The sequence below is a fragment of the Nannobrachium achirus genome (genome assembly GCF_963921795.1).
Source record: "Nannobrachium achirus genome assembly, chromosome: 10".
In the NCBI taxonomy this organism is placed as follows: Eukaryota; Metazoa; Chordata; class Actinopteri; order Myctophiformes; family Myctophidae; genus Nannobrachium; species Nannobrachium achirus.
The window spans coordinates 54,471,067-54,496,018 of NC_137819.1; the positions used below are offsets into that span (position 1 = coordinate 54,471,067).

Genomic DNA, 24,952 nt, shown 5'->3' on the forward strand with positions numbered 1-24,952 from the left:
GTATTTCGGGAGGCTCCGACCATATTCTCCCATGTGTCCCTGCAGTTGCACGTGACCGTTGGCAGCCAATAGCATCTCTGATGCCTTTACCATTTTATGATGGCGACACCCATTCCAAGGGGTAGAAAGGGCCATTTGCGCTGCATAGAAACCAATGGCTTCACATCGTCCATATTTTTCTACATTCTATGGTAAATACAGATTAGACCTTACAAGATAGTAGAAAAGTTTCAGAAAATATGTGCTGAAATAATCTATCTTCCAGACCAGTCTCTCTAATAACAAAGTCTCTCATATCTTAGCGACATTCATCTAAGAGATAACTCCCAATAAATCCAGACGTGTCACAACCATTCAATATATGATTTATTACTGTTATTGTTTTGTTGTTGTCAGATAAAAGCAGATAGAGTAGAGAAGCTTACTAATCAGAAACAGCGTGCTGCTTTGGGGCGGAGGAGCGGCAGGGCTCCTCCAGTCCAAAGCAAACAGAACTGTCTGAAATCTAGGGATGGGACGATAACTGCTATTATCGTTTATCGTGATAAAAAAAACACAATAATCGTATCGTCGAGATTTAATTTATCGTGAAATTATCCTCCGTCATACACTGGGATCAATTCGCCTTTCATTTGCAGAGCTGCATATTCGGTACCATTTAAACCCTCGATAATTGGTAAAACAAGACCTGGAAATAACGTACTTGATACAGTCTTTTCTTTTCTTCATTCTCTACCAAATCCCTTTGCCCAAAAATAGCAGATCTACAAGCTTGTAGAACTGCAATTCTTTGGCAAATGTTCCACCCCAGGATAATGGATATTGAGGATATTTTGATTATCGCGATAATATCGTAAATCGCAAATTTCTTTCGCCACAATAATCGTGACATGAAATTGTCATATGGTCCCATCCCTACTGAAATCAGGACACTACAGCACAGGGCAAACCACCCCACCGTCATGGATGCTACATAACACTGTCTGTATGAGAAAACAGTCATGGTGCGAACAGCTACTGTCGTTCTTTGACAACTAGCTCATAGTCACGCGCGGGTGTCGCGTCACCAAGTATATAAACCGGGCTCGACACGTTCATGACACATTAGTATTCTTGAGGTAAGCTAGGGTTGGCTAGTGTTGTACTGAGCAAAAATGAACGTCTACGTCTATATGGTGTCATGACCGTGTCAATATCACTTGACATGACTTGTGGGATGTCGTAATGATCTGCTGTTTCCTATGTGAGCACAGTTTACATCGGTGCTCGCCTCTACCTTGACATAGCTTTGGCATTAGGAGGTAAAACAGGTTAGCGCCCCGCTGTGGGCGATCTGAGGAGAAGCAGCTTGGTTCATTTAATGACCATTTGGAGAATGTTGACCCCTTAATTCTTTGTGGGTCATCAAGTACGAGATATTACGCAATACAGAGGAAAGTCTCGTTTGTTTGTTAGTCTTGTATTGATATTTGACAGTTTAGTTTCTAAATCAGTGTTTCTCAAACTTTTAAATTCCAAGGTCTTCCCTTAACTCTGACAGTATACAAATGGAACCAAATGGAACCGTCAGGGTCCATTTGTATTCTATCAGAGTTACAGACTTGTAAGAGTCAATTTAAACCTTCCTAAAGGAACTCAGTCATTGGAAACCACTTTGAGAAACACTGTTCTAAATGGTGCCAGTGTAAGTTGAAGACCGAAGAAGCACCCATTGAAATAGATATTTTCAGCGATGCATATCTAGGCCCAACCGCATGACTCGTGTGTCTCGATTGTTCCCTTCTTTTAATTAGAGTGGAGTCCACTTTTGAAGTGCTGCTTTGCAATTATATAAACTTATATGAGCTTAGCTTATTCCAAACGCGAGAAAAGGTGCTTCTAGCGAGTAGGTCAGTACGTTATGATTACTGATAATAATAACATTTGTTTTTAGCGTTGTTTTAAAACATAAAAAAAAGGAAATTTAAAATCTAACAGTATACTTTACTGTACATAACTAGTCTAGTTTCACTGTCTGGGTGGAGGGTTCAAACGGATAGACGTACAGTAGATTACAAAAACAAAAAGAACACAAGAAATACTGTTCAATTGATCCATTGATTATATGGATGATAGATAGCTAGCTTGGCTAGTACAAAAAGGTACAAGTAATATGGCCTATTTTGGCTTAACATAGTCAAAGACATTCATCTGAAGAAAACAAAGCTTATGTCACAAGGAATAATAATATTAATAATATAAAAAACAAAAACAATCCTTTACTGTTTTGATCCACTGTCTTTGGATTACCTGAGATTCCTTTTCTCCCTCAGGGCTGTACTCGTTTTGATATCAAGACTACTAGGTTTGATTGACCGATTGATTTAATCAATCGACTTGATTGAGGTCATAGTCTCGCCACTAGGTGGGGGTCAAAGACACTCAGGCAGGCTGAAGGCATTCCTCATCACAACAAGCTCGAACCAATATCACGCTTCATGTCATCATCATCATCATCATCATCATCATCATCCTCACACCAAAGAGCAAGTCACACTCTCCTGTCAACCAAAACACACCTGACCTGCAGGTTCTACACAATTTAAGTTCACCACAGTCCACCAAACAAACGTTCGTCAAACATGTTTAAAAAGGAGGCATGTTGCAAAGAAAAGGAGGAAAGGCTATAGCTTAAAGAGGGAGAGTTATTCCTTTTACACTCCTCTCCCTCTAAGGAATTTAGGCTTCTTAAGACTGTCTTGGAATGCACTATATATAGAGAGATAGATATTGCCTTTACTATAAGCAGGATTACTGTTGATACATACAGTGGCCTCCTTACCACTTGGGGCACCGCAGCGAGCATTTAGCACCCTTCTTCCCTTTGGTTGCTGAGTACCACAGTCCCCAAAGGCCACCAGGGAAGTAGGAGATACTCAGACTTTTTCCCCCCCTTATTTTCTTTTTCTACTTAGGATTCAAATACGTGATTATCCAAGCTCCTCTGGGCTTTGGTCACTCCTCGTCCACAGTCTCCCTTTTTGATTCCTCAGCTTTCTGCTCCAGCACCTGAGGGCTTGGACTTGGAAGAGGCGCGAGCTCCGCAGCAGCCAGTAAGGACGGGTCTTGTGGATCCATGTTCTTCTGGGAAGATGTGTCTTCCTGTGAGAAAAGCACATATAACTGTAACTAACCACCAGTAGGACTCCCTAATCAGGAGATAAGCGACCACCAGGTCCAAAAATGTGTTTGAAAAAATGGGCCTGATGGTGGCGCTAAATGGGACAGAACCATGTTGATGACATGATTCTAGACATACTGTGTACCACTTGATGATGACTTGATGCATGATTTTAGGGCAAACTTTGTAGGAGCAGTGTAAAAAAATGTGTTTTGCAAGAATCGGCCTCAAGGTGGAGCTAGAAGAGGGCCATGTGAGAAATGAGGGGTTGAGGTTGTGGCTTGGCAGCCAAGGAGTGTGTGTGCAAAGTTTGGCATGGATGGGGCAACGGTGGCGGAGATATGAGTAGGGCAAAAGTGTGACGTGGCGGACAGACTGACGGACTGAAGGCCGGTGGAGGTTTTGATGGTAACTGCGACCTGACGGTCACAATTATTTTTAATCGACTAATATGTGTTTGTGTGTGTGTGTCTGTGTGTTCAGTAGGCTATGTATAACCCCAACGATCATGAACCCATGATATAAGATTTGTCTAAGTCAGATCAATTGTTAGTTTGCAGCGTGCACTCCATGTAATACCAGTAAGACTCCCTAATCGGGAGATAAGCGACCGTTGGTCGCTTATCTCCAATCTCCATATATGGAGATTCAACATTCCAGGTGTATTGTATGACATCACGCCACATCATCAGCTGTGGACTCTGTGATGTCATCGTATCTATGAGTTGGGGAAAAGTGTGACATGACGGACAGACTGACAGACAGCCGGTGGAGGTTTTGGTAGTAAAGAGCTGTGGACTATGTGATGTCATCGTATCTCCATATATGGCCATCTCCGTATATGGAGATATAAGTCGTCCATGCCCAAGTATGGGCTGGTGAGGTCAGACTTTGTGTGATGCGTAGGTTATCTCCATATAATGCCCAAGTATGGGCTGGTGAGGTCAGACTTTGTGTGATGCGTAGGTTATCTCCATATATGGAGATTCAACATTCCAGGTGTATTGTATGACATCACGCCACATCATCAGCTGTGGACTCTGTGATGTCATCGTATCTATGAGTTGAATCTCCATATATGGAGATTCAACATTCCAGGTGTATTGTATGACATCACGCCACATCATCAGCTGTGGACTCTGTGATGTCATCGTATCTATGAGTTGGGGAAAAGTGTGACATGACGGACAGACTGACAGACAGCCGGTGGAGGTTTTGGTAGTAAAGAGCTGTGGACTATGTGATGTCATCGTATCTCCATATATGGCCATCTCCGTATATGGAGATATAAGTCGTCCATGCCCAAGTATGGGCTGGTGAGGTCAGACTTTGTGTGATGCGTAGGTTATCTCCATATAATGCCCAAGTATGGGCTGGTGAGGTCAGACTTTGTGTGATGCGTAGGTTATCTCCATATATGGAGATTCAACATTCCAGGTGTATTGTATGACATCACGCCACATCATCAGCTGTGGACTCTGTGATGTCATCGTATCTATGAGTTGAATCTCCATATATGGAGATTCAACATTCCAGGTGTATTGTATGACATCACGCCACATCATCAGCTGTGGACTCTGTGATGTCATCGTATCTATGAGTTGGGGAAAAGTGTGACATGACGGACAGACTGACAGACAGCCGGTGGAGGTTTTGGTAGTAAATGCGACCTGACGGTCGCAATAAATACACATGCCTCAGATCATTTGAAACAGTGGACAGCAAGTCGTTTTTTTCCCCCTACTGTAATGTTGTGAACTTCAAAGTTGTTTATGGGATGGAACTGTGAATTATTATTATGCAATTGAAATAAATGCCTGTAGGAATGGGGGAGAAAAGCACCTCTGATATCCTGTGGTTGATTAAGATCTTAAAATGTATTAGCCCGCTTATAGAACAAAGCCTAGCTGTTCTTCACACTGGTCCGCCTGTCATAACAACAGCGATTATTAAAGTACTCAAATATAATTTGCTTAATTTACTCCTGATCGATTACCTGGTTACTTCACCACTAATAACTGTTAGAAATTCCTCTAACATCAAAAGTAGGGATGGGTATCGTTTGAATCGATACGATACCTTTTTCGATACCTGGGAATCGATACGATACCCCTTTCGATACTTTTTATTTAAGTTTAACTGCTCTACCGCAGCGGTAAACTCTCAGTAGCCCAACTGTTACAGATGTGACCGGCCAGGGGTGCATTCCAGAGTATCGAAACAAGGTATCGTTCATTTTTACGTGAACCGATACCCGATAGTATCGACGTCATGCAATCGATACCATTAAAAGTATCGCAGACGATACCCATCCCTAATCAAAAGTTCCCCATAAATGAAGATTAAAGGTAGTTATAACAACCTAAGAGTTTTTGGTCCTCAGTTTATGACTCACTTGCTCAGAGAAGCGCTGATTCTCGACAAACTCCTGTGTCTCTGCATCCTCCCCGTTGGAGTGGCAGCTTGGACTTGGCACCTCAATCCCGTGGCTTTCCAAAATGGCAGCCTCTGGCAGCGTCACAAAGGGGAGGGGGTGGTGAGACACAGAGACAAATGGGGACAGATGAGCTGTAATGTGAATATCTCAGTTCAACAGGTTGCTCAGTCCAATTGGCGATGCTGGGCTCCTTGCTGAAAATTTGGCCGCTGTGGGGTGGCCGTCATCTTGTGACACAACCTATTGCGAGCTTGCTACTTTTGCGATTTATCTTATGACGAAGCGTATAGGGCTTAAGCAGTTAGAACTCACCTATGTTGGCCCTTCGTTTCATCTCCTTCCGACGGTTGGCAAACCAGTTGTACACCTTCAACGCTGTCACACGCTCAAACTCAGACAGCTTGCATCCTGGAAGCACACAATTATGAGGCCATTATCTGACCATTCCATCACCTAACCTCAGCTAAAAATGAAGCCCTCATAAAAAAAACTAAACTAAAAACATTTTGGAATCTTCCATGTCTAAGAGTGTGTATGAAAGATCTAAGAAGCAAGAGACATTCCCAAGGTGCCGCCCGAGGGAATTGGCTATGCACAAAGTTTTCCATTCAAATCGTAACAATTTGCAGAGAGGTACACCTTCAATTTGTGAAACCAAACAATAGGCAATTTTCTGCACTTACACATTCTGCACAGTTACAGTAGTTTCAAGGATATATTTTTTTGGCGCCTTGCATTCGTACTTATGTGCTAGACATTTAGTTCATTTTATTACATTAAATCAACAAACGCCAAACGTTTTATAGAACTTAATGGTAATACCCGGTTTCTGGATGACTGAATTGCAGGCGTTGGCAATCTCCTCTCTCTTTGCCTCATCTGGATACTGGTTCTCCATGAAGAAACTGGAAGACATAAACACACACCCAGCATAATGAACACTGCTATGTCATCATGTTTTTTTGTTCATTTATATTGTTTTGAATTATCTTTTGGCAGTTATGCTTTATTTACACAGGGAAGTGTACATAGCAAGGCAAGGGGAAAACGGGAAAGACACAAGTGGTCTCCAGATAAAATTGAACAGACATTCTATGTAGTTGACGTGATATCCAGTAGGGCTTGGTAAAATCAATCAATCAATATTATGCAGTATCTTCAAGGTTTAAGGTTGTGCTTTATTGTTACATCTTGTGTACAGGAAAATAAGAGTAAAACCTCTTTTTTGTTAGGCTTCCTTCAGAAAAGGCAGCAGTATAGATAATAACAATCCTAAAGAAATTTATTTTTTAAAGAGAGTTCAACAAAGAGCAAAAAAGAAGAGAACATCAGCATATGTACACGTGCATATAATCTTGGTATATTATATACACCAACAGCATTTTGGCCCTTTTTTAGCTGCCACCTAACTTAATGTAAACGACTTCACAGTATACAGCAGCATGTCTTTCCCTGGTTTAAAAGCATTAAAGAAAGGTGCTATAATATTCTGAATTTAGTTACCTGACTGTTCTAGCTGTTCTATTTGCTCAATGGCATCAATGGTCACCAGTGTGCATCCACAATTTCGTCACAAAATCGAAAATTATTGAGGCATTTGCTCAGAAATATTGTGATATTTTGTCTACATGTGCATCGCCCTGCACTACTATCCAGCCACCTACCCGGTGTGAGTGCACCCCTGCTAAACAATGTCTAGGGCTGTCACGATTATGACATTTTACATGACGATTAATTTTCTCTCAAATAATTGCGATTAACGATTTAATTGTGTTTTTGTCGTTGACAATTACATTTCTGTTTGGCTTTTAGGCTTTGAAGTTGCACATGGTAGATATGACACATAAGCTAAATATACAAAGAAATTACTTGACATATTTGACAACTTTATACTTAAAAAAGAACCTTGATAGTGGAAATAGCCGATCTACAAGCTCACAACTTGTAGATCTGCTATTTCCACTGTTTTTGACATGGAAACGATTATGACGATTATGAAAAATAATCACGATTAGACGATTATGTAATAATTGTGACAGCCCTAACAATGTCCTATCGACCAATGGCTCTCCGTTTTACTCCAAGACAGCTTCAAACTGAACGCAGCGGACATCAGTTCCGAAATGTTACACCTCATCAATGTAGAGTCCTTGTACTGTTGTCAGTGGAGAGGTAGGACACAGCATGTATCCCATGAAATGTACTGTTGTCAGTGGAGAGGTAGGACACAGCATGTATCCCATGAAATGTACTGTCGTCAGTGGAGAGGTAGGACACAGCATGTATCCCATGAAATGTACTGTTGTCAGTGGAGAGGTAGGACACAGCATGTATCCCATGAAAGAGCAGGGACATGAGAGGGCCGTGATCATGATCCATAACAGGGACGTGCAGAGAATGTTAGGGAGGCAGGGGCTCGAAAAGGTCCTTTTGGTGGAAATAATTGAAAATAGCTGACCTCCAAGCTCACAACTGCGACGCGTTGTGTGCTTGGTGGTCAGCTATTTTCGGTGCTTGATACCACACTGAACAAAGCATTATCAAGTCAATAATGGAGATGTGACGTTCAACTTGGATTAGGGCAATTCTTTCAACAAAAGATGCTGCATTCAAGTTCAGGAGAGTTTGGACAAGGCAATTCTCTTGAATGCTGCCTTCAGGTATGGCATGGAAAAGAGGGCATTAGATTTTCTTTCACCATAGTAAAAACTGCATTCATGGTCTGGAGAGGGCACTTTTTACAGACAAATAAAAGGGCAGGGGCTCAGGCCCCCTTTGATGTCTATGTGTGCACGTGCCTGATCCATAATCCAATCTGCATGTTCCTCTGACAGCAGAGGGGCATATTCATGAGCACATTACGTGGATAACATTCTGTACTTTTGCCAGTGCGCATGGAAATGTCTTCCTATAAAGGCCCATGAATACCAGGCAGCTCTTTACAGTACAGCTACAGTATCCATCTAATAAAAAATAAATAAAAAAACAGCCTTGAGAGGATTACTGACTCCTGCCCCTCCTGGGTTTCATCCATTTCCTCTCCAACCTGCTCTTGCCCTAGACTCCATGGGTTTTTTATCTCTGCCATGGCTGAAAATGAATAATTATCTCACTTTACAAAATGCGCATGGATCAATTTCTCCTAACCCCTTATTCCTCTGCTTTGCCCTCCACCGTTCCCTCTTGCCCTATCCTGCCCATTCTGCCCTACACACACACGCGCGCGCACACACACACACACGCACATGCACACTCACACTCTCTCTCACACTCACTCTCTCTCTCTCTCCCTCAAGCTCTCCCCTCATCTTAACCTCCACGTTCGTCCTTCAGTCTTAACTAGCTCATAAAGATCAGCACTGCAGTAGAATTGTGTAATCTGGGAGCAGCGCTGGTGAGTGTGGTGTGCGTGCCAGTGTGGTCCTATTACTGAGAGTGCCCCGACTGCACCCTATACTTACAGCAACCACATAATACAGAAATCAATGACACATGAATGGTTGGATGCTGTGGGAGGGGGAAAAAATGCCTTTTCTTCTCTCCCAAACATCCTCTGTGTCATGGGTAATCACAGTGTTGGGGGGACAAAAAACGTTATCTTTAGAGGTGCAATAAGCTATTGCAGGGGTCTTCAACGTTTTCAGGACCCCTTAGTTGTGCGAGAGATGAAGCAGGGACCCCCCACCACCTTTTCATAGATTCCATATAGTTTCATCATTTGACAGCACAATCATCAGTGTGTTTTAGATTCATGTCAATTTGTGTTTTCAGATATTTAACCACTTGAACCGTTAATACTTAATAAACTTTACCTTGCTCTTTTTCCCCTCTACACCAAACCTCTTGCCGAAAATAGCCGATCTACAAGCTCAAAACGCGTTGTGTTGTGAGCTTGTAGATCTGCTAATGTTGGCTAATGTTCTCAGAATATGGATGCTAGGGTTCAAGTGGTTAAATATAAAAAAGAAGGACCCCCTGAAGTAACACTGAGGACCCCCTAGGGGTCCCAGACCCCCTGTTGAAGACCCTTGGGTTAGATGCTGTGGGGGAAAAAAGCCTTTTCTTCTCTCCCAAACATCCTCTGTGTCATGGGTAATCACAGTGTTCGGGGGACAAAACCGTTATCTTTAGAGGTGCAATAAGCTATTGGAAACTGGGACAGCCAACCTTTAAGGAGGACCCGTCATCCTGGGTGAACGCGCAGAGTGATAGCCTACTTTAAAAACCAGGAGCGAATGCCCCCAAGTCACGTTGAAGTTCAATCCATCATCCAAACCACCTCTGGAGATGGTCATAGAAGCATTTAGCCGCATTAACGAAAAAAATGAAAGATGCTAAAAGCAACGTGGTGCAAGTGTGAACTGTGAAGGGACAAACACATTTCTGCACTTGGATCCAACTAGAATAATCATGCAGGAATTGCATTTTGTGTCACATAGATCCAGGTTCTATAACTAACCTGACGAAATATTATACAGATGTAAATGTTTCTGATCATCAAATATTACGTCATTGTAATTGTTCTAGTGCAGTGGTTCTCAAGGTGGGTTCCAGGGACTCTGTGGGTTCCTTTAGGGGGATCTAAATTGACCCATACAAGTCTGTAACTCTGACTGTGTACAGATGGAACCAAATGAACCCTAACAGGTTCATTTGGTTCCATTTGTACACAGTCAGAGTTAAGGGGAGATCTTGAAAATACATTGAAAGTTTGAGAAACACTGTTCTAGTGAAAATAAATTGAAAGTTTGAGAAACACTGTTCCAGTGATAATTAGGTTATCTCACCTCTCCATGATTGACTGGCACTCCTTCCTCCAGGTGAACCTGCTCCCTCTGCGCAGCCGCAGCGGGCCGCCCACGATGCCAGCCCTTTCCCCCGTCATGATCCCTGACCTCCAGTCGGGTTCCTCCTTTACTAGCGAACGCATCGACAGAGTGGCACCTGTTGAGACGGAGAGAGACAGAGAGAGAGACAGAGGGATACAGTAGATAGAGAAAGAGAGAGAGAGAGAGAGAGAGAGAGATACAGTAGATAGAGAAAGAGAGAGAGAGAGAGTTTATTCATGATCTGAAGTTGTGCACAAACAAAGAAATTATCAAATTTGAACTGTTGTGATTTTAAAGATGCAGTGCCATGATTTATTTCCCCCCTAAAACATGATTATCAGGTATTATGATTATACTAGGAGGAGTATTTTCTTTTCCAAAAGATTGTACAGAAAGAGTTAAAAATATGTTTTTATGTGGCCAAACCCACCAGTTCATTAAGTATGCCTGGTTGTTCAGGTGGATGGGTGGCGACCCAGCTGAAGTTAGCCACACCCACAGTGTTGGGTGAATGGTAAAAAGGGAGGGGATGATTATATGAAGTAATTTAATCACTGTTTTTGGATCGGCACTTTCGACTCACAACTTCACAAGGTGTCAGCCTCTAGGAAGAAATCCAAAATACAAAGGGAATATATAATTGCTCATAACAACCACACCAGGGGGTCTAATGAAGTACTGTCAACCTCATAGACACATGAAAACCAGAAAAAGAACAAAACTATGGCACCACCTGTCGGTCTCAATAGTACAGAATGGCTTCCTTTTTCTTTTTGAGGGGCTAACCCCCCAATTCAGGTCTCCTGCTGAGAGGATGCCACCTAAAACTATTGGAGACACATCCATGGCCCAACAAAAGGAGTGACTACATATAGACACTGTATTCCGAGGCTGGCTGCTGAGACCCCAGTGGCCCCCCATCGCCAAGAGGGGGCTAGGCGTGGTTACCTGGTTGTGACTGGGCGGCTGCAGCGGCCGCAGTGTACCACGGCAGCAGATGCATCAGCAGCTCTCTCTGCCTGCCCCAGGCTGGGTTGGGGTTGAGGTTGGTGTTGGGGTTGAGGTTGGTGTTTGGGTTGGGGAGGATGTTGGTGAGGCTGGCACTTGACCCAGCGCCCGTCCCGTCTCTGTCTCTGTCCCCTCCCCTGGCCCTGGGCATGGAACCTAGGGCGTGCTGGCTTTCACTCCATCTCAGCCCTTCAGTTAGGACAGAACCACTGGTCAGGCCATAGCCATATATAGATTGATTGATTTATAGACAGATGTGACTGGCTGCTGATTTCAATGGTGCCATTTTGGCCCTACACAAACTTAGCCTCGCGTTGCCAGACACGAAATAGCCGGTGCAAACAAAAATGTTTTGCCCTAGCCTGGCAAATTCTATTCACAATCAGTTCAGATTCAAACCTGTGTTTGCTTAAAATGCAATCCAGTCCTCAGTCCAAGATATGCCACATTAGTCAATTTGACTGATAACAGTACAGATACGTAATTGGTGAAAGAATGTGCCCAGCTCTGATTGGAAACATTGCACAGAGAATGTGTTATTGTTAGTATCATTATTGTTAATAGCCTGTTTGTTAGCCGTGTAGGAATGAAAACCAGCACCGGAGTACCACCAGGTTCAGGTCTGAGAACACTGCAGTAGATACAGCAAAGCCGGGATGGGTTTGGGAATGGAAAATGGAGGGGTGTAACGTGATAGGGGGAGGTAGCATGTTTAACCACTTTAAACCTGGCTTCCCTATTTTGACCATGTTGTGGCATGGTGAAAATAGCTGATCTACAAGCTTAAACTTTAGTTGCGCTGCCTGTGAACACGTTCTGAGCTTGTAAATCAGCTATTTCTGCCAACATACAGAGAAGTATAAATTGAGCTTACATGATTAATGGACACTATACTGTAAACGTCTATTCTCAGACGTGACTTGATTAGATGTGAATGTCTAAAACATCATATCAGCAGAAATCTGGTTAGTTGCACGTTATTACTGGTTTCTAATGCAGAACTTGTGCAAATGCCACATCCCTGCAACCCCCTAGGACACCGAGAGGTCGACGCCAATCCAAGCTGTTACTCTACCCTGTTCAGACAAACCACATTCACCCACTAAAGTTTCATCTCCAACCAGATGACTTAACATTATTGATTACCATCTCACGTGTCAGGATTACTTCTATCCTTTGTCTTTCCTCTGATTCTTCTTTTTTATTTTTTTTATAGATTTGTCCCTTGTCCTTCCTTGAACCTATATGGCTCTCAAAGACCAGGATGGCAGGGGTGGTGTGCGGGGAGGGTGGGGGTGGGGTTTACCATGCAAAACACGTTGACAGGCAAAGGATAGAGGGGACGGGGCAGAGGAGAGGCTTGACATGCAGGTGTCAATACCAACATAATGGGCAAAAATGCACCCGCAGCTTTCTTGCAGCCTTATTACCTACAAACATACCATCTGTACTTTCTGAGTTGTTGTATGTGAAAACCCCCTTCAGTTCCTTCTATAATGCTGTTATAACACTGCTGATGCTATAACACTCCTGGCTTTCTAGTTTCTTTGAAGCACTTAATAGTTTTCTTTTCTTGCACTCTATCTATGTGACCACTTATATTGTCATTTGTTGACTAAAGGTGGTTGCACACACACTGCTGCATTTTGGAAATCCTAAATCCGCAAAAACGTTTTTCATGCCAAGGAGTGAGAGAGGAGGGAGAAAGCACCAGTGGCGACAGTTGCGAAAATTGAAAAAAATTGATCCTGGCCCAAAAATAAATACGAAACGGGAGGCAGTGTGCAAACGTGATTCAGATTGACATAGCGTGTCGTGAGGTAGACTTTTTTATTTTGCATGCTCCGAAATTCGCTCTAATATTCGTCCGAAAAAACACAGCAGTGTGCAAAGACCTCTGTTAAGTCTCTCTGCTAAATGCCCAAATTGGTATTTTAATATCACCTAAACCAAAGTGGATTCCAGGGACTCTGTGGGTTCCTTTAGGGGAGTCTAAATTGACCCATACAAGTCTGTAACTCTGACAGTGTACACATGGAACCAAATGAACCCTAACGGGTCCATTTGGTTCCATTTGTACACTGTCAGAGTTAAGGGGAGATCTTGAAATTTGAAAGTTTGAGAAACACTGACCTAAACCCATTCCTCCATACGACCCAACTCTATAAGTCGTGCCATGCTGCTCACCTGGGTTGTTCCTCTCCAGCAGGTACCAGCGGTAGAAGGCCCTGCGCTTGGAGTCGCTCATCTCCAGCCCCTGCTGTAGCAGCCACTGGGATATGTAACTCTGACTGATGCCTGAGACGTGAGACAGGGGGGGAAATGGACCTTTTTGACATATGCTGCTGATGTACGTTCCAATTTGACTTGGAAGCGTATACATTTTTCCCGCCCCCCCCAATGTTAAGGAGCCAACTTTCTGTCACCGTTTATTCTGTCCGTGATCACTTATTTGTGTTTCAATACAGCGTGAAACACGGCACAGATGTTGGCACTGACTGACGCCTGTTGCCAGACTATATAATAAGTGATTTGATCGATATTGCCAACAGCCCACAGGAATTACCATTAACCTCGGCTAGCCAGTAAGTATTTTGTTACCCTCAATCAAATCATTTTTTTAAAGAGTTGGGCAGTCGTCTGACAATAGCAACAAAAACATATGTTTATTATGACAAACATCTGCACAGTGTTATCCTCTACTGAAACACAATAGAAGTGATTATAGACAGAATCGGAGGCGACAGACTATTACTGCCTTGAATGGGGACGAACAATGTATACGCTACTAAGTCAAAGCAGGCTGTGTTTGTGGAAAAAGGTCCCTTCGTTGTAGAGACAAACTATTTATTCCAACACTTTTGTGACTTTATTTAAATTTTTTAATCATCAACTGCCATTGTACCTGTATCCATAATAACAATATTTGTAATAATAATTTGAAACCTACAGTTAGTGGCAAATAGACTACCTGTTACTTGGCCTACGATGGCCTGAGAGATCCTGCGGTTGTTTAGGAACGTTTTGATCTCTTCTTTCACAAGGTTGCTGTCTCTCCTGTGACAAAAACAAAAGAAAGGAAAAAACGACAACAACAACAACAACCAAGCACAGTGTTAAGGCCACAGCATCACACCACGCAGGGACGTGCAGAGAATGTGCAGAGAAAATAGCCGACCTCCAAGCTCACAACACGTCGCAGAGCTTGGAGGTCGGCTATTTTCGATGCTTGATTCTTGATGGGCAATTCTTTCAACTTTCAACATGAGATGCTGCATTCAAGTTCAGGAGAGTTTGGACAAGGCAATTATCTTGAATGCTGCCTTCATGTTTGGCATGGAAAGAGGGAATTTGCATTTCTTTCACCATAGTAAAAAACTGCATTGATGGTCTGGATAGGACACTTTTTACAGACAAATAAAATGGCAGGGGCTCAAACCCTCTTTGATGTCTAATTTGTCTATGTGTGCACGTGCCTGACACCACTGTTAAAGCGTTGTTCAGTCTAACATTATTCAGTGATGGCCATCATCAGTGGGTGATCTTGTTTCGGGTATCCCTGCACACCTGACCCGAATTAGTGCTACTAAATATTCTGTTCTCTGGGGACCATTCACTTGTCATTTTATCTGATGTTATAATAGTCTCCCATCCTCTCCACTCTCCACTGTTCTCCGTCTCAACCTGTCCTCATGTAGCCTCCATTTCTCAGTATACTTCTCTCCGAGGTTCAACAAAACAAACCCCACGTGTAGGGATGGGACGATATGACAATGTCATGTCACGATTATTGTGACCAAAGAAATCGCGATTTCGCGATATTATCGCGATAATCAAAATACCCCCAACATCCATTATCTTGGGGCGGAACTGCGACGGGTTGTGAGCTTGTAGATCGGCTATTTTTGGGCAAAGAGATTTGGTAGAGTGTGGAAAAAAAAGACTGTATCAAGTACGTATATTATAAGTACGTTTTATCAATAGAGGGTTTAAGTGGTACCGGATATGTAGCTGGGTGAATTGATTGAGGACGATTTCACGATAAATTAAATCTCCACGATACGATTATCGCGAGTGCTTTTTATCGCGATAAACGATAATATCGCTTATCGTCCCGTCCCTACTCCACGCGTGCGCCTTACCTCATGTACTCCTCCACCTTCTCCTCGAGGTCCCACTCCTCGTCGCCCAGCATGTCGTAGCTGAACGCCCTCTGGGCCGCCGCGCCGGGCGGGTAGAGCGGCGGGGGCGAGGCCTCGTAGCTGTTGCTGGGGGACAGCGCGCCGGGGCCGTCCAGGAGGCCCGAGGTCTGCGTGGTGGCCGAGGCCAGGGAGAGCGAGGAGGAGGAGGACGAGGAAGACGAAGGGGCCGGGGCTGCCGGCGCCCCCGGGGCGGCCGGGGTCGAGGAGGAGGTGTCATCGTTGGATGGCGCCGGGACGGCGGCGGCGTGGGGTTCACAGTAGGACGACGGGCGGCTGTCCGGGTCGAGCCTCTCCAGGGACTCCAAGGCGTGGATGATCTGGGGTTTGGTCATGCCTGACAGACGCAGGCGCTGCAGGAGGTCGATCTGCTCTATGGTGTAGCGGGGCTCCACCTCGCAGCACTCCATCCTGGCATCTGGACAGATGGAGGAACAGGAGGTGGTGGTGGGACATCATTCAGGACGCTGCCAGGTTTCTCTGAGCAAACTTTATCAAGTGTAGCTTTTTGCTGTTAATGTAAAGGTCACTCAGACTTTTGTTCGTTCGCATTAAAAAAACTGAAAGCAATGCCACCACTGTACAAGAAGCCATTTACAAAATTGAACTTACCCATTATCAGGTACAGGGGGGGGGGGGGGGGGGGGGGGGGGAATAGACTGCATTCTCCTCTGAAGTACCTCTGGGTCATTCAAAAACTTTGGCACAAATTCCACCGCTTGGCACAGACAGTAGAGACTTACTTGCTCCATTTATCCTTGCTTGCTCCATTTATCCAGGGCTATAACTAACGCATGATCACCGATCCATAATAAAGGCACACAGGCCCCAGTGGTCACCCGAAATTAACACGTTATTACCTTATTATCTGCAGAAAGCAACCATGCAGCCTCCTCTAAACATCAACACCCAGCTGAAAGTTGGCTATAGAGGAAACACAATGTTCCCATTCCCCAATCCAACCCCCCCGCCGTGGTTAGTTACCTGATGGTAGAGGGGGCGACACTGACAGGCGCCCCGTGGGGAGTGGTTCAGTGCGTGGGGTCGCAGTGAGACACCACTGTCGCATGGCTCGGTGCGTGGAGCTCCGCTGAGCTTGGCACCGCTGCTCTGCTGAGGGCGAGATGGGGACAGTGCAGTGCGTTGCGGTTTAACGCGGCTCGTTTAGCTCTCCCAACAAGCAGCTCACTCTCACTTATCTGGGCTAGGCTACGTGGCTAAGCTAAGCTGTTTAGTTACACTTCTCTCCCGGATCGCTGCCTGCAATCCGCCCCGACACCATGCAGACCCGCTTTGTCCTTGAGCTTTAACTTCGTAGGGTGGTTAGATCGATATAAGGCTGGTAGTTACGCTTTAGCTGGAGGTAGAGGAGGGATCCACGGTCCGGGGTTGCTAATTAGCTAGCTGGCTAACTTAACTAGCTGGTGGTGGCGCTGTCCCGTAGCAGCAGCGCCCCCCTCTGTGTATGTGTGAGTGTATGTACACTGTACAGTATCAGTATGTATGTGTGTGTATGGAGGGGCGGCTGCAGGCACGGCAGGCAGGCTGCAGCCCGGCCGGCAGGATGGGGAGTGCAGCAGGCGATGCGATTGGTTCGCCGCCTAAAAAAAAGTGCTGGTCCCGTGGATGTTAAACGTCCCAGTCGATGGCTGGCCCACCGAATAGAGCAGCACCCCCGTCCGTGTGCTGTTTCCCAACTAGCAGCCAGAGGCAACTCTGCAGGGTCACTCACTTGTTCAGTGTGTGGTCCTAATGGTGATGCAGTGATGGATGGTGGTGAGTGAACTGAAGAGAGACAGACTGACCTGACCTGGCTGACACAGTGAGGATTCAGGGAGGTTTTATGAATGGGAGTAACTTTATTCCCGTTTATTTGTGTAATATTATTATTTATTGATATATTTTTGCGACCGTAGGTCGCATAGTACTGTCAGAACCGTATCCGTCTGGATGGGTAACGCCTGACACTTGTGGTTTCCCTGACACATCACTGTGACATCACAGGTGACATCACAGGTAACATCACAGTGATGTCAGATACGCAGAGCAGGGATCTCCATATATGGGCATAAACAGGTGTCATCACAGTGGTGTGGCTGGTTCAGACAGTGATCTCCACGTTGAGATGTCATGGGAACCACTAACAGAATCCCTTTTATGCCCATATATGGAGATCCCTGATGTCATCAATATTAAGCCCATATCTAACAGGACTTGATATGGGAATGCCCATATATGGAGGAAGAGAGCCCATATCTGTGTGGCTGGTTCAGACAGGGATCTCAATGTATGGGCATAAAGAGATTGTATGATGTCAGATGTGACAGACATCATAAGATTTTCACATAACGAATAACTGAGTAAGCATGTTTGGGGTCTCGCAGCATATGATATACAGTACATGGATCACCATATATGGGTACCAGGAGTCTCCATATATGGGTAACTGGTCCGATATACATCACTGGGCCACCCGATCGGGTGACTGGCCAGACGGCCAAGACATGGTGCGACCTCGCCCTGAGGCGTCTTACTAGTATTATTATTATTATACTTATTATATTTATTTATTTTTGTAAATTAATTTACTTTTGTCTTGATTTATGTTTATTTTTGTTTCATGTTTGCTTTGGCCAATGTAAACATGAATCCCCTTTTGATTGTCAATTTGAAATCTATCCTTCTGAAAGTATTCTAGATCTCTTTCAAGTTTTGTCATGTCACAGCAGTAACCTCTATAGCTTATGCTAATGTATTATAATGTAATGGCAGGATGCATAAGGTGTGTGTGTGTGTGTGTGTGTGTGTGTGTGTGTGTGTGTGTGTGTGTGTGTGTGTGTGTGTGTGTGTGTGTGTGTGTGTGTGTGTGTGCGCGACTGTGCGTGCACGTGTGTCTGTGCGTGCGCGTGCGTGTGTGCGTGGATAGACCGATATTGATCTCGCGGGGAAAATCAGTCTCCAGTGTGTGAGTGTGTGTGTGTGTGTGTGTGTGTGTGTGTGTGTGTGTGTGTGTGTGAGCGTGTGCACGCACAAGAACACGTGTGATACCACCCAGAGTTGACAGGCCTGAATTGGTTTTATGTCCCAGCTGTGTGTGTGAAATCGTCTCTCTCTTTCTCTCTCAGGGCAGGGGCCTGAGAGAGAGACGGGACGGGTGCTGGGTCACGTGTCAGCCTCACCAACATCCTCCACACCCCAAACACCAACCTCAACCCCAACACCAACCTCAACCCCAACCCACTGCACCCAGCCTGGGGCAGGCAGAGAGAGCTGCTGATGCATCTGCTGCCATGGATCACTGTCTGCCCAATCACAGCCAGGTATATTCACACCTAGTCACGCAGAGCTGTGTAACATTGCAGTTTCTGTAAAAGAAAGAAACACACACAAACACAAATACACAAGATAACTCAAAATAAAAACAGCTATTCTTTAAACGTGTATTTTATTAAAGGTATTTCCGAGATCAGCACGGCGCAGATAGTGCAGGAATACACAGATCATGTATTTTCTTTGGTTGTTTTCCATTGGATGTCCTTTTCCTGTCACAATAGCTCACAAATCATGCAGCTGTGTTTGCTGTGTCCACATCACGGTATACCTCACCCTGAGATATGGACGTTCTTTGTTATTATTAGTCATATTTTTTGAAATATTTTTTGTCATGTTCTCGTAATATTTTGGGGGTGTTTGTAATCTGTGGGAATTACGTGTCTCCTATGACTCTGTACAGTTGGCAGGTAGTCTCTCTTGCCACACCACTCCCTTTGAGTTTACTTATCTTATTATTTCTCCCTCCCCTGTGCTTGTGTCAAGAAAGGCAGGAGTACCTAATAAGTACCATATTAAACCACCAGGCATTGAGGGGCATGTGTCTTGAGTGTTTCTTACTGTAGCACACCTCAGGACATTCAGACACGCGGTGGACTCGGTCGTCCCGTAGAGTCTGAGACGGCAACATGAATTGGGCGTTTCTCCAGGGTCTCCTGAGCGGAGTGAACAAATACTCCACCGCGTTCGGGCGCATCTGGCTCTCCGTGGTGTTAATATTCAGGCTCATGGTTTTCCTGGTGGCCGCGGAGAAGGTCTGGGGCGATGAGCAGAAGGACTTCGACTGCAACACCCGGCAGCCCGGCTGTCACAACGTGTGCTACGACCATTTCTACCCCATCTCTTACACCCGACTTTGGGCTCTCCAGCTCATCTTCGTCACCTGCCCCTCTCTCCTTGTGGTGCTGCATGTGGCGTACCGCGAGGAGCGTGAACGGAAACACAGGCTGAAGTACGGTGAAAACTGTGCCCCGCTCTATCCCAACACGGGGAAGAAGCGTGGGGGTCTGTGGTGGACCTACTTCCTCAGTCTGCTGTTTAAGATAATCGTGGAGTTCTTGTTCACCTTCCTGTTGTTCTACATTTACGAGGCCAAGTTCATCCCACCGTTAGTGAAATGCCACGAGGATCCTTGTCCAAATGTTGTGGACTGCTATATTGCCAGGTAAGGGTGAATAAAGGCCTAACATTCCTAATGAATTCAATCCTGGATTTACTATCATGTTACTACTCAAGTTTAAGTTTCAGTCCTACTGTATAACAAATCTGATATGGTTTATTTCCTGATAAAAACATCTGTGTCACATTATCTCACTGTTATCCCTGACCTCCATGTGCTCTACAGGCCCACAGAGAAGAAGATCTTCACTGTCTTCATGGTGTCGACAAGCTTCGTGTGCATCCTGCTTACCCTGATTGAGGTCTTCTACCTGTTCGGGAAGAGGTGCGTGGAGTGTTTCGGCGCGAGAAAACACCACCGCGTGCCGCAGAACTCATTTCACATGCCCAAGACAGCTCTGCTTGCCAATAAGGATAATGAGGTTGAGCTGGAGAAGATGAAGTTTGGCAGCAAGGCAGAAGAAGCCAAAGCGAGTTCTGCCCCGGTCTACACACTGCCCATCTCCTGAGAGACTTTACATCATGTTGTGTTTGACTTAAAGGACAACTTTGTTTTTTTACAACAAGGGTTCATATTTTAGATTATAATTAGAGAAAAGAAAAAGTGAGTGTTAAAATGTTTTCATTTGCTTCGTTCTATTGTTTTATTGCGTTTACCGTGCTAAAATGTGGGGCATGCGTACGCATGGGGGCATGTGTACAAGTGGCTAAATATGTCTTTTTAGACACAATAAGCCAGCAGTTTCTTTATTGCTATTTACAGTAACACTTCTAGCCCCCATAAGTCACATCCAACCATGAAAGGTTGCGTTGTATCTTGGGAATGGGCTTATTCTGTGTAAAATGACATATTTAGCCACTTGTACGCATGCCCCCAAACACTGAAATAAGAATCCCTAAAACAATAGAAAGAAGTAAATGAAATCAATTTAACACTCATCTTTTATATTCTTTAATTACAATCTAAAATATGAACCCTTGTTGTAAAAAAACAAAGTTGTCCTTTAAGGGAAAAGGACTATACGCACAGAAGCCCTGTCTTTTTTAGGTAGCATCTTTGTGCTGACCTGAACTACCTGAAACAGTTTTAAGTCTGAAAAAGAAAATGTTGTTTACAAAGCCAACATCAAGTCTTTTTTTTTATCCATACAATTTCCAGACCATGTTCAGTAATTTCCTGGTCCACTGATGCTGAGATGAAGATTTGTGTAAAGTTTTTTTGTGTGTGCTTTTGATATAATTGCTGTGTGTTGGACATCGTTTATTTTTATAAGAACAAATAATACATTTAATACACTTTATCATTCTCTATTCTATATACTATTGTCACTTGTGTGAGAATGGTAGATAGAATTTTTTCATCAGCAATAATGGAATGCATTCTCAACAGAGCTATGAGTAGGCATAAAGTCACGACCATTAGTCCTAAAAGGAATGGTTATGAAAATTAGATATTCCTAAATCAATACTGCAAAGCACTTTGCAACATTCTCTGTATGAAATGTACAATAAAATGAACTTTATCAGAATTCTTTGTCACTAAGCATATTTGCACACACAAGGAAGTTGACTTGGTGGGGTTGGTGCCTTTAAAATTAACAACAAAGTATTAAAACGTTTACCCTAAGTTATGTACATATTACACCAGAGGGTTATTCGTGGGGCAGGAACGGCAGTGCATTTTGTGTGTGTGTGTGTGTGTGTGTGTGTGTGCGCGTGCGTGCGTGCGTGCGTGTGTGTGTGCGTGCGTGCAAACCAGAATGTTTATAATTTTAATAATGAAGATTCTAATAAACAGTATACAGTTTATTATAATCATCATTCTTACAATTGTAATCCTTAATCTGGAAATTCACATGGTGCATATCCGAGCACTTTGCCATAAAAAGGATTTCTGAATCCATTCACAGCTCAGTATCAGAATTCTGATCAGAATCTGAATCAGTTCACTTGCTTCAGTACAAACGAGGGATTTGACACTACACAACAATGTACAAAACATGAAATAAAGAGACAAAAATGAGCTATTAATAATGTTATTTATCAACTTTATTCGAAACAGCAGCAAACAAAACGTTTCAACCTTGCTGTCTTCTTCAGGTTAACAAGTGAACATGAACAGAAAGTGACCTCTTTATATATCAAAGTATACAAAATCATAGGAATTAGTTGAACACATGAACCCTTGAGTTTGGGGCGAACATTGTGACGCATTGTGGATTGTAGATTGAATATTTTAAACATGAGGGGGCCTAGTATAGGTCCCTGGGGACTCCGGTCAACAGTATATGGGTTCACGTGGTTATGGAATCATATACACAGTATACAGTACGCAGGACTATTTAGAATAACTTACATACATATACTGTGCATGTTCTGCAATCCGATATCCGATTACTGAAATGTGAGAAAAGCAATCTTATCAGTTACAAATCTAACAGGTACATGACTGAATGCAAGGAGGAGTTCATTTTGAAATGTATTTGATAAAATACAATAACATATTAACCAGAAGCCAAAATGAATCACAATGTGCCACACCAAATCAGTTTGTGAACAAAAAGATTGAGCCCATATGGGTCCAGTGATAGAATGGGAGTGGTGATACTGAATCAGGGCTGGAAAAAAAAGACCACTCCTAATTACAACTAATGACCAGTCGATGACGGCTATTAACCACATCCTGAATTCCATGGTGATACATACCTAAAGTGATAGGAAGTTAATGCTTGATAAACAATTAAACAGCAATTCCCACAAATCTTGTTCAACTGGGCAGTGGCAATAGAATCAAATTATCACGAAATGGTCAACATTTGCAATATGTACAGGTATGTTCTGTATATTATCGTAATATTTGGACTCCATATCTCATTCCCATGCCAGCACCAATGGTCCCAGGGCTCTTGAATAAACACATGCTAAGGTAGTGGCTTTGCTTAAACCTCAGCAATCAAGGGTGGACAAAGGACATAGATTTAAACCCAAGATACCCACTGCAGCAGCTGATAGCAGGTTGCTGTTGACAAAGCTTCTTGTCACTCAACAGTCAACAGGGTGATACCTGGTCCTTTAATGTGTCTCTAGGGACACAGATTTTAAGGGCATCGTTCACTGTCATTTCTGATGTAAATGCAGCGTGACAAGGGGGAAGATATGAAGGATGACATCAGCAAAAACAAAAGGGGAGAAAAAAGAATTACAGTATAGCATAAAACATTTTTGGCTGTTTTATGGACATTGCTTGGCTGGATTCCAGAATCCGGTGACCACACCTCCAGAGTATGGCCAGCGGTTTCTGGCCCGGCCCAGTCATAATGAGGAAACAGTTGTACACGAGAAGTTTGTCAAACCAACGTCGTGAATTCACATCAGTTGTTGGAGGTTTATTTGACGGACAAAGGGTCGAGAGATGGGCCTAAAATAAAACCAGTTTGAAAGGTAAATATGCAATTTAAGCCATGATCTGGTTATTGAATATCTTGAATATCTGTCTTCCTCAGGTTCCAGAGGTCGACAAAGACTTGTCGTTGAATTAAACAGGCAGATTTTTTTGTGGAGGAGGATAATTCTTATAGGCAACACAAATGTAAATGTTTGCTCAAATATTAAAGGAAGTTTTTTTTATAGCCTCAGTTACAAATAAACACTTCAGTTATTGAACAGCCGGTATAGTGTGACCATAGGAGACAACTCATCGACAATTTTGTCTTGTACATTTTTGACCCACTAAAACAATCCGACCCCCTACAACAACAAAAATACCTCAGGTTTATTTGTAACAAGTATTTTATTTATTTATTAATTGTGATAATTGTAAATAATAGCATGTCTCACATCATCATCACAATGTTCTCAACAAGCACTCAGTGGATGATTTTAGTAGCAAACTAACTGATTCTGTATCCTCATAATGTACTTAGTGAGGGAAAAAAAGTCCCAAGGAATCCCATCGGGGCAAAGTTTTGAAAACGACCTACCTACCTTCACTTACTATACACTACACTATAAAGGAAAATATGACTCCCAAAAAAATCTGCTTTAAGTGGGATGTGAGGGGTCAAACTAGGGTTTTTTAATTATTCTGAATCCATTGCAAGCATTTGTTTTGCATGAAAAACATTCCTTGGGCTAAAAACGGACCCCAAAAGACTGTGAAAATTGATGACTCATCACTAAACCATCATTTTGAGGGGCCATTTCTTGCCCAAGGAATGTTTTTCATGCAAAACAAATGCTTGCAATGGATTCAGAATAATTAAAAACCCCTAGTTTGACCCCTCACATCCCACTTAAAGCAGATTTTTTTGGGAGTAATTTTTCCTTTATAGTGTAGTCGTGTATAGTAAGTGAAGGTAGGTAGGTCGTTTTCAAAACTTTGCCCCGATGGGATTCCTTGGGACTTTTTTTCCCTCACTAAGGACATAATGAGGATACAGAATCAGTTGAGTTTGCTACTATTGCAATTTGTTTTAGGTTTAGCCTAATTTTGGCCTAAAACTACTGGACTTATGTGTGATATTGGATATACTGACTTGTTTTTTTTAAAGATATTTTACACGCAAGAAAATTTAGAGAAATTATTAGTAATGTGCATATGATGATCAAACAGGTGGAGGCAATCATTGTTAATTTTTCTCAACTATTTTAACAGTGTCATAAGTTCCAGAGATTTTATGATTTTACGATATCTTGTATACCTCATATCTCGATATTATGGTAGCCTTGTTGTATCGCTCAGCCCTATTCTCAACGCACATTGTTTGGTCTCAGTGTAACTCTTCTCTTTCCTAATCCTTCAAGGTTCCGACAGAAGACGTCTTCGATATCAAAGCGCAGACACAAGGGAAGGTGACCTCAAGCCGGACAA

At 43.3% G+C, this 24,952-nt stretch overlaps 2 protein-coding genes across 3 annotated transcripts; one reads left to right on the plus strand and one right to left on the minus strand.

The window, feature by feature from the left end:
- Positions 1 to 341: 341 nt before the first annotated feature.
- Positions 342 to 17,085, minus strand: LOC308292606 (homeobox-containing protein 1). 2 transcript variants are annotated; one of them, XM_080734992.1, is made up of 10 exons: positions 16,618 to 17,085; positions 15,577 to 16,051; positions 14,406 to 14,491; positions 13,622 to 13,732; positions 11,375 to 11,623; positions 10,385 to 10,541; positions 6,420 to 6,502; positions 5,910 to 6,005; positions 5,556 to 5,668; positions 342 to 3,141 (listed from the first exon to the last, which is right to left on the minus strand). In XM_080734992.1, exons 1-10 carry the CDS (start codon positions 16,700 to 16,702, stop codon positions 2,995 to 2,997), a joined length of 1,602 nt encoding a protein of 533 aa, XP_080591118.1. In that variant the 5' UTR covers positions 16,703 to 17,085; the 3' UTR covers positions 342 to 2,994. The 2 variants fall into 2 exon arrangements, with proteins under 2 accessions (XP_080591118.1, XP_080591119.1); XM_080734993.1 differs by lacking the exon at positions 16,618 to 17,085 and adding an exon at positions 16,246 to 16,382.
- Positions 17,086 to 19,592: 2,507 nt separating this feature from the next.
- On the plus strand, positions 19,593 to 20,591 carry LOC308293166 (gap junction beta-4 protein-like; the record flags this gene model as incomplete). The annotated part of the gene is made up of 2 exons (XM_080735601.1): positions 19,593 to 20,128; positions 20,309 to 20,591. 2 exons carry the CDS (start codon positions 19,593 to 19,595, stop codon positions 20,589 to 20,591), a joined length of 819 nt encoding a protein of 272 aa, XP_080591727.1.
- Positions 20,592 to 24,952: the final 4,361 nt, after the last annotated feature.